Source organism: Protobothrops mucrosquamatus, unplaced genomic scaffold (assembly GCF_001527695.2).
Source record: "Protobothrops mucrosquamatus isolate PMUCROS unplaced genomic scaffold, P.Mucros_1.0 scaffold1339, whole genome shotgun sequence".
In the NCBI taxonomy this organism is placed as follows: Eukaryota; Metazoa; Chordata; class Lepidosauria; order Squamata; family Viperidae; genus Protobothrops; species Protobothrops mucrosquamatus.
Window position 1 is genome coordinate 385,133 of NW_015387536.1, and position 9,901 is coordinate 395,033.

Below are 9,901 nucleotides of genomic sequence, written 5' to 3' on the forward strand. Positions count from 1 at the left end.
GGGGGGGGGTCTCCCCAAATTCTCAGGGCAAAGGCTGAAAGAGTGTTTTTGCAGGGTGATTTTTGCTCTTTGCTTGCTGCCTGTTGAAAAGATTCCCTTTGGATAATGAGATGGGCAGCATAGCAATTTAAATAATACATTACATAAGAAGTGGGATCGGGAGCTGGAAATTCAACATTTTTTTTCTCTTTAGGAGCTAATCTTTGTCTTCTGACAGAATCGCCTTCAGGGCAGGAGCTTATATATCCAGCCACACACACAAAAATCTTTGCAATGAGAGAATTGTTAAGTTTTGAATCTAATATTTTTGAGCCTCAGATAAAGAATCTAACATTGGTGAGGGCAGAATCTGAAGAACACATTAAGATAACCTTTATTGTCCTTTTTTTTATTACTGTGGGCACATTGGAACGCATGAAAAATGAGATTTTGTTGCCTGCTCTCAAAAGTGTGCACATACATGACACACATACAGACATGCTATATATATATTTCCAACACTGGAAGTTTTTAAGAAAAAACTGGACAGCCCTTTGTCCGAAATGGTATAGGGTTTCCTGCCTGAGCAGGGGGTTGGACTAGATGACCTCCAAGGGCCCTTCCAACTTTATTATTATTATTATTATTATTATTATTATTATTATTATTATATACGCAACCAGGGAAGGCTGCGATAAGGACAAACACACATTTTTGCACTGAAATACAGTCTGACGGATAAAACCCACAGCGTGTCAAAGGCCTAATGTCTTCTTCTTCTTCTTCTTCTTCTTCTTCTTCTTCTTATTATTATTATTATTATTATTATTATTATTATTATTATTATTATTATTATTTTGCAGAATTTGCTGGCAGTGACGGTTGTAAGGCCGGCCTGATGGAGAGCACGGCGCTGGAAAGTTTAATTGAGATGGGCTTCCCGCAGAGCCGAGCGTATGTCTCCATCCGGAAAAAGTGTGGGAACGTGTGTGGGAGGACTCCAGCTTGTTTAAGCAAGCGGGTTATGGAAATGCACACCTGTAGCTTAGGTTTTTTTTAATTTTACTTTTTAAAGGAGCGTAGCTGGATTTTTACTGAGGCTTTTCTGGACAGCTGGATGTGGAGAAAACATGGGAAAACAGAACCGTGGGGTCCTTGGTGCTCTCTGAGCTGGGTGGTTTTCCTGGAGATGTTTCATGACCCAACTAGGTAACATCATCAGTGCTAGGAGGAGGAAGGAGGAGGAGGACTGTGGGGTCCTTGGTGCTCTCTGAGCTGGGTGGTTTTCCTGCAGACGTTTCAGGACCCAGCTAGGGAACGTCATCAGTGCTGGAAGGGAGGAGGGTTTTCTCCCTGTTGATACACAGTGGCTTGCCTTGTCAGTGTTGCTGGGGGTATTCTTGGTTAGATGGTTGTTTATTGTGTTGTTGTTTATTGAGTTGTAAAGTGACAACACTAAAGGCAAGCTACTTGTATATAAATAGAAAATAACTCCCACCACCACCCTTCCAGCATTGATAATGTTCCCTAGTTGGGTCTTGAAACATCTCCAAGCCAGCAAGCTCAGAGGGCATTAAGGACCCTACAGTCGTCGTCGTCCTCCTCCTCCTCCTCCTCCTCCTCCTCCTCCTCCTCCTCCTCTCCCTGTAAACCCCCCTCCTAGCATTGATGGTGTTCCCTAGTTGGGTCTTGAAACGTCTGCAAGAAAACCACCAAGCTCAGAGAGCACCAAGGACCCCACAATCATCCTCCACCTCCTCCTTCTCTTCCTCCTCCTCCTCACTGCCAACCCTCCTCCTAGCACTGATGAGGTTCCCTAGTTGGGTCTTGAAACGTCTGCAAGGAAACCACCCAGCTCAGAGAGCACCAGGGACCCCACAGTTCAACCCTGAGCTGCAAACCGTCGCTTCCATCAGAAACGAAGCATCACCGCATGAATTTTTCCTTGTTGCTTTCCTTGCGACCTCCTCTGTTCCTCAAGGAGCTGTCAGAGCGGCGGAGCCGTCCTTATTTGGGGGAGGGAGAGCAGGAAAACGGGGTGCAAAATCCTGGGCTTTCCCTGGGGGTGTGTGTTGAACATTCCACGCTTTCTCTTCCCCCAGAGAGAAGGCCCTGGCGCTGACCGGGAACCAAGGGATTGAACAGGCCATGGATTGGTAGGTATGCTCTCCGCCCGTCCCTTTCTCTGCGGACGCCCTCCTTCCTCCCCCCCCCTCCCTCTCCCCTTCTGAGCGGCGCCTCTCTCTCCGACCCAGGTTGGTGGAACATGAGAACGACCCCAGTCTGGACGATCCCTACGTGGCCCCGCAAGGCCCCGCTCTGGGCGCCGAGGAAACCCCTGAAGGAACGACGCCGGATTCGGTGGAGGGTGGATCAGGTCAGAACAAATCTCTGTGTGTGTGTGTGTGTGTGTGTGTGTGTGTGTGTGCTGGCGGCCCTTGGCGCAGGTGGTCCTCGACTTACCACAGTTTAGTGACTGTTCAGAGTGACAACAGCATTAAAAATCATTGTTTTTAATGTTTGTATTATTGTTAGATTATTATTTTTATTTGCCCGGTCCCTTGAAAAGGCCGTAAATGAACTCCCCCCCCCCCCACATAGGTGAGCTGGCTGAAGGAGAGACGCAGCATCCCCTGACGGAGGAGGAGAAGCAGGAACAGACAAAAAGGTTTGGCCTCTTCTTCCTTCTCTCTCCCTCCCCTCCCTTTCTCCTCCCTCTTTTCTTTTTCTTTCTTTCTTTCTTTCTTTCTTTCTTTCTTTCTTTCTTTCTTTCTCTTTCTCTCTTTCTTTCTTTTTCTTTCTTTCCTTCCTTCCCTCCCCTCCCTTTCTCTTCCCTCTTTCCTTTCTTTTCTTTCTCTTTCCTTCCTTCCTTCCCTCCCCTCCCTTTCTCTTCCCTTTCTTTTCTTTCCTTCCTTCCTTCCCTCCCTCTTCTCTTCTTCCTTCCTTCCCTCCCTCCCTTTTTCTCCTCCCTCCCTCCCTCCTTCTCTTCCTTCCTTCCCTCTCTTCTTCCTTCCCTTCCCTCCCTTTCTTTCTCCTTCCTCCTTCCTTTCCTCCTTTTCCTTCCTTCCTTCCTTCCCTTTCTCCTCCATCCTTCCTTCCTTCCCTCCCTCTTTTCCTTCCTTCCTTCCTTCCCTCCCTTTCTTTCTCCTTCCTCCTTCCTTTCCTCCCTCCTTTTCTTTCTCCTCCTTCCTTCCTTCCTTCCTTCCTTCTCTCCCTCTTCTCCTTCCTTCTTTCCCTCCCTCTCTTTCTCCTCCTTCCTTTCCTTCCTTCCCTCCCTCTCGATCTTCCTTCCTGTCTTTTTTCCCTCCTGGGCTGGGGGCGGCAGCCGTGCCCCCTGAGCCCCTCCAACGGTTCCTTCCCCCCCCCCCAGGATGATGGAGCTGATTTCCCAGAAGCAGAAGGAGCGGGAAGAGCGGGAGAAGCGGGAGAGCATCGAGCGGGAGAAGCAGCGCCGGAAACAAGGCCAGGAGCTGCTCCTCCTCCGCCAGAAGCTGCAGGAGGACGAGATGAAGAAGCTGGCCGAGGAGCGCCGGAGGGAGAAGCTGGAGGAGAAGCTGGCCAAGTGAGGGGGGGGCCCTGGGTGGGGGGTGCCGGGTGTAAAAAAGCGCGGGCGTGTACACCAGGAGGAATCCGGGGGGCAAATCCCTCTCTAAACCTCAGCCTTCCTGCCTTTAAGATGGGCGGACTTCAACTCCCAGAATCCCCCAGCCAGCCTCCTTTTAAGGAGGCTGCTGGCTGGCTGAGGCATCCTGGGAGTTGAAGTCCAGCCGTCTCAAAAGTTTCTAAACAGCTGCTTAAAACAGGAGGGGGAGCTTGGGACTACGACTCCCAGCATCCCTCAGTCGTTGGCCTCTTGGCTGCCCGGAAGTTGAATTCAGCTCAATTGTGGGCCTGGGGGGGGGGGGGGGAAAGGGGGGCTGAAGCATTGCATTCTGGGTAAAAGGGGTTTGTCCCTCTGCTTTCTCTTCGCCCCACGGTCCCTCCCCCCCCCCGACGTTCTTCCCATCCTTCCAAGATCTCCAGCATTGGTGGATGTCATTTCCCCTCCCCCCAACTCTGAAATGAGTAAGGGGATCCTTCCAGCGTTGACACACACACACACACACACACACACACATCCATTCCTTTTTTCAGGCAGCGAGTGCGAGAGAAGATTGAACGGGACAAAGCGGAGAGAGCCAAGAAGGTGAGGAAAGAAAATGTTTTTTTTAAAAACTTTTATTTAGACTAGTCTTACGGTTTTCCTCCTCTCTCCTTCCTTCCCTCCTCCTCTCCCTATTCTTTCTTCCCTTCCTTCCTTCGCCCCTCTCCTCTACCTTTCCTCCTTGCTTCTCCCTATCCTTCCTTTCTTCCCCTTTCCTCCTTCCTTCTCCCTATTCTTCCTTCCTTCCTCCTCACTCCTTCCTCTTTCTATTCCTTCCTCTTCCCTTTCTTTTCCTCCCTCCCACTCCCTATTCTTCCTTGCTTTCTTTCCTTCCTCTCCCTTTCCTCCTCCCTTTCTTCCCTCTATTTTTTCTTCCCTTGCCCCTCCTCTACCTTTCCTCCTTGCTTCCCTATCCTTCCTTCTTTCCTTCCATCCTTCTCCCTATTCTTCCTTCCTTCCTCTTCACTTCCTATTCCTTCCTCCTCTTCCCTTTTCTTTCTTCCCTTCCTCCCTATTCTTCCTTGCTTTCTTCCCTTCCTTCCTCCTCCCTCCCTTCCCTCTCCCTATTCTTCCTTCCTCCCTTCCCCTCCCTTTCTTTCCCTCCCTCATCCTAGCCAGGGAATTCTGGGAGTTGAAGTCCACCCCTCTCAAAATGACTGAGGTGGAGACTGGCTTAGCTTGGCGGGTGACCTTTGCTCCCCTCCCTGGTTCTCGCCCCCCCCCCTAGTTTGGCTGCAGCAGCGCCACCCAGGCCTCCGCCCTGCCCGAGCAGGTGGACCCCGTGCTCATCTCCTCCCCCAGCCAGGAGCCCCCCGTCAAGCGGGAATACGATCAGTGCAAGATCCAGGTAAGGCGCTGGGAACTTGGGATCCGGGATGCCTCGGGCTCCCGTTTTGCTCGCCGCAAAATCCGAAATGGAGATAAAAGGACTCCTTTTTGTACTGGCAGTCCTCGACTCAAAAAAAAGGATTCGTTTAGTGACCGCTCAGAGTTAACGACGGCATTAAGTGACTTATGGCCCGTTTTCCACACTTAAAAATGCCCCCCAGCGATCCCGTGGCCGAAATTCGGACCCTTGGTCAATGGCTCCTATTTACGACGGTCGCAGTGACCCGGGGGGGGTGTCATGTGATCCCCTTTCGCGACCGTCCTGACCAGCAAAGTCGATGCTCCCAACAGGTGAGACTCCTGGATGGCACCTCCCTGACCCACACCTTCAAAGCCAAGGAACAGCTGGCAGCCGTACGGCTTTACGTGGAGCTGAACCGCCAAGACGGCGGGGAAGACCCCTTTCACCTCCTGACGAGTTTTCCCCGGCGGGTCTTCACCGAGGACGACATGGAGAAGCCCCTGCAGGAGCTGGGTGAGTTTGGGCTCCGAGCCGAGCCGGAGGCATCCCAGGCTTTGCCTCAAGAGCCTTCGCAGGCAGGACCCCCAAGCATTAAATAGACAGAGAGATAGAGATACATACATACATACATATAGTGGTAAATAGTGGTAGGTAGGTAGAGCTAGATAGATATAGACAGACAGGTAGATAGTATATATATGATAGAGATAGTGATAGATATAGATAGTAATAGATAAGATGTAGGTAGGTAGGTAGATAATCGATATAGTGGTAGGTAGGTAGGTAGATATAGACAGAGACAGATAGTGGTAGAGATAGATAGATTAGAGAAGATAAGTGGTAAATAGATATAGTGATAGATACATAGAGGTAGGTAGATAGGTAGATAATCGATATAGTGGTAGGTAGATAGATAATCGATAGTGGTAGGTAGGTAGAGCTAGATAGACAGACAAGTAGGTAGATAGTATATATATGATAGTGATAGATAAGATATAGATAGTAATAGATAAGATGTAGGTAGATAGGTAGATAATCGATATAGTGGTAGGTAGATAGATAATCGATAGTGGTAGGTAGGTAGAGCTAGATAGACAGACAAGTAGGTAGATAGTATATATATGATAGTGATAGATAAGATATAGATAGTAATAGATAAGATGTAGGTAGGTAGGTAGATAATCGATATAGTGGTAGGTAGGTATAGACAGAGACAGAGGTAGATAGTGGTAGATAGAGGTAGAGATAGATAGATAGATAGATAGATAGATAGATAGATAGATAGATAGATGTATTAGAGAAGATAGTGGTAAATAGATATAGTGATAGATACATAGTGGTAGGTAGGTAGGTAGGTAGAGCTAGATAGAGGTAGATACTGGTAGATAGGTAGTGGTAGAGATAGATAGATATAGTGATAGATAAGATAGTGGTAGGTAGGTAGATGATATAGTGGTAGGTAGGTAGAGATAGACAGGTAGATAGTAGATAGATGATAGTGGTAGAGATAGATCGATAGAGGTAGGTAGGTAGGTATAGTGGTAGGTAGGTAGATAGATGGATGGTGGTAGAAGACAGATAGAGGTAGATAGTGGTAGAGACAGATAGATAGACAGAGGTAGATAGTAGTAGATAGAGGTAGAGATAGATAGATAGAGGTAGATAGTGGTAGATAGATAGTGGTGGATGGATAGATAAGATAGATAGTAGATAGATAAACCAAACATTATTGTCATTTTTTAATGCAGGCACAATGGCATACATTAAAAATGAAATTTAGTTGCTTGCTCTCAAAGTGTACACTTACATAACACACATTTAAACATACTATATACAACATATGTATAGACCTACACCCTTACATATAANCCTGCCTTTAAGATGGGCGACTTCAACTCCCAGAATCCCCCAGCCAGCCTCCTTTTAAGGAGGCTGCTGGCTGGCTGAGGCATCCTGGGAGTTGAAGTCCAGCCGTCTCAAAAGTTTCTAAACGCTGCTTAAACAGGAGACTACGCCTCCCAGCATCCCTCAGTCATGGCCCTGTTGGCCTCTTGGCTGCCGGGAAGCTGAATTCAGCTCAATTGTGGGCCTGGGGGGGGGAAGGGGGGCTGAAGCATTGCATTCTGGGTAAAAGGGGTTTGTCCCTCTGCTTTATCTTCGTCCCACGGTCTCCCCCCCCCCCTCCCGACGTTCTTCCCATCCTTCCAAGATCTCCAGCATTGGTGGATGTCATTTCCCCTCCCCCCAACTCTGAAATGAGTAAGGGGATCCTTCCAGCGTTGACACACACACACACACACACATCCATTCCTTTTTTCAGGCAGCGAGTGCGAGAGAAGATTGAACGGGACAAAGCGGAGAGAGCCAAGAAGGTGAGGGAAGAAAATGTTTTTTAAAAAACTTTTATTTAGACTAGTCTTACGGTTTTCCTCCTCTCTCCTTCCTTCCCTCCTCCTCTCCCTATTCTTTCTTCCCTTCCTTCCTTCGCCCCTCTCCTCTACCTTTCCTCCTTGCTTCTCCCTATCCTTCCTTTCTTCCCCTTTCCTCCTTCCTTCTCCCTATTCTTCCTTCCTTCCTTCCTTCCTCCTCACTCCTTCCTCTTTCTATTCCTTCCTCTTCCCTTTCTTTTCCTCCCTCCCACTCCCTATTCTTCCTTGCTTTCTTTCCTTCCTCTCCCTTTCCTCCTCCCTTTCTTCCCTCTATTTTTTCTTCCCTTGCCCCTCCTCTACCTTTCCTCCTTGCTTCCCTATCCTTCCTTCTTTCCTTCCATCCTTCTCCCTATTCTTCCTTCCTTCCTCTTCACTTCCTATTCCTTCCTCCTCTTCCCTTTTCTTTCTTCCCTCCCTTCCTCCCTATTCTTCCTTGCTTTCTTCCCTTCCTTCCTCCTCCCTCTCCTCCTCCCTCCCTTCCCTCTCCCTATTCTTCCTTCCTCCCTTCCCCTCCCTTTCTTTCCCTCCCTCATCCTAGCCAGGGAATTCTGGGAGTTGAAGTCCACCCCTCTCAAAATTACTGAGGGGGAGACTGGCTTAGCTTGGCGGGTGACCTTTGCTCTCCTCCCTGGTTCTCGCCCCCCCCCAGTTTGGCTGCAGCAGCGCCACCCAGGCCTCCGCCCTGCCCGAGCAGGTGGACCCCGTGCTCATCTCCTCCCCCAGCCAGGAGCCCCCCGTCAAGCGGGAATACGATCAGTGCAAGATCCAGGTAAGGCGCTGGGAACTTGGGATCCGGGATGCCTCGGGCTCCCGTTTTGCTCACAGCAAAATCCGAAACGGAGATAAAAGGACTCCTTTTTGTACTGGCAGTCCTCGACTCAAAAAAAAGGATTCGTTTAGTGACCGCTCAGAGTTAACGACGGCATTAAGTGACTTATGGCCCGTTTTCCACACTTAAAAATGCCCAGCGATCCCGTGGCCGAAATTCGGACCCTTGGTCAATGGCTCCTATTTACGACGGTCGCAGTGGCCTGGGGGGGGTCACACGATCCCCTCTCGCGACCGTCCTGACCAGCAAAGTCGATGCTCCCAACAGGTGAGACTCCTGGATGGCACCTCCCTGACCCACACCTTCAAAGCCAAGGAACAGCTGGCAGCCGTACGGCTTTACGTGGAGCTGAACCGCCAAGACGGCGGGGAAGACCCCTTTCACCTCCTGACGAGTTTTCCCCGGCGGGTCTTCACCGAGGACGACATGGAGAAGCCCCTGCAGGAGCTGGGTGAGTTTGGGCTCCGAGCCGAGCCGGAGGCATCCCAGGCTTTGCCTCAAGAGCCTTCGCAGGCAGGACCCCCAAGCATTAAATAGACAGAGAGATAGAGATACATACATACATACATATAGTGGTAAATAGTGGTAGGTAGGTAGATAGATAATATAGTGGTAGGTAGGTAGAGCTAGATAGATATAGACAGACAGGTAGATAGTATATATATGATAGAGATAGTGATAGATATAGATAGTAATAGATAAGATGTAGGTAGGTAGGTAGATAATCGATATAGTGGTAGGTAGGTAGATATAGACAGAGACAGATAGTGGTAGAGATAGATTAGAGAAGATAGTGGTAAATAGATATAGTGATAGATACATAGAGGTAGGTAGATAGGTAGATAATCGATATAGTGGTAGGTAAATAGATAATCGATATAGTGGTAGGTAGGTAGAGCTAGATAGACAGACAAGTAGGTAGATAGTATATATATGATAGTGATAGATAAGATATAGATAGTAATAGATAAGATGTAGGTAGGTAGGTAGATAATCGATATAGTGGTAGGTAGGTATAGACAGACAGAGGTAGATAGTGGTAGATAGAGGTAGAGATAGATAGATAGATAGATAGATAGATAGATAGATAGATAGATAGATAGATAGATTAGAGAAGATAGTGGTAAATAGATATAGTGATAGATACATAGTGGTAGGTAGGTAGAGCTAGATAGAGGTAGATACTGGTAGATAGGTAGTGGTAGAGATAGATATAGTGATAGATAAGATAGTGGTAGGTAGGTAGATGATATAGTGGTAGGTAGGTAGAGATAGACAGGTAGATAGTAGATAGATAGATGATAGTGGTAGAGATAGATCGATAGAGGTAGGTAGGTAGGTATAGTGGTAGGTAGGTAGATGGATGGTGGTAGAAGACAGATAGAGGTAGATAGTGGTAGAGACAGATAGATAGAGGTAGATAGTAGTAGATAGAGGTAGAGATAGATAGATAGAGGTAGATAGTGGTAGATAGATAGATAGTGGTGGATGGATAGATAAGATAGATAGTAGATAGATAAACCAAACATTATTGTCATTTTTTAATGCAGGCACAATGGCATACATTAAAAATGAAATTTAGTTGCTTGCTCTCAAAGTGTACACTTACATAACACACATTTAAACATACTATATACAACATATGTATAGACCTACACCCTTACATATAA

The 9,901-nt window shown here is 47.8% G+C and overlaps 2 protein-coding genes across 2 annotated transcripts in view; both read left to right on the forward strand.

The window, feature by feature from the left end:
- Positions 1-5,572, forward strand: part of LOC107292402 (UBX domain-containing protein 1-like) — a 6,490-nt gene extending 918 nt beyond the window's left edge. Inside the window, exons 2-9 of the mRNA XM_015821488.1 lie at positions 843-933; positions 2,082-2,135; positions 2,235-2,356; positions 2,581-2,647; positions 3,350-3,541; positions 4,114-4,165; positions 4,851-4,970; positions 5,303-5,572. Coding sequence (XP_015676974.1) covers positions 878-933; positions 2,082-2,135; positions 2,235-2,356; positions 2,581-2,647; positions 3,350-3,541; positions 4,114-4,165; positions 4,851-4,970; positions 5,303-5,572 — 933 coding nt within the window. The 5' untranslated portion in view covers positions 843-877. The remainder of the gene's footprint in view (positions 1-842; positions 934-2,081; positions 2,136-2,234; positions 2,357-2,580; positions 2,648-3,349; positions 3,542-4,113; positions 4,166-4,850; positions 4,971-5,302) is intronic.
- Positions 5,573-7,228: 1,656 nt separating this feature from the next.
- On the forward strand, positions 7,229-8,768 carry LOC107292403 (UBX domain-containing protein 1-like). The gene is made up of 3 exons (XM_015821489.1): positions 7,229-7,345; positions 8,052-8,171; positions 8,499-8,768. Exons 1-3 carry the CDS (start codon positions 7,229-7,231, stop codon positions 8,766-8,768), a joined length of 507 nt encoding a protein of 168 aa, XP_015676975.1.
- Positions 8,769-9,901: the final 1,133 nt, after the last annotated feature.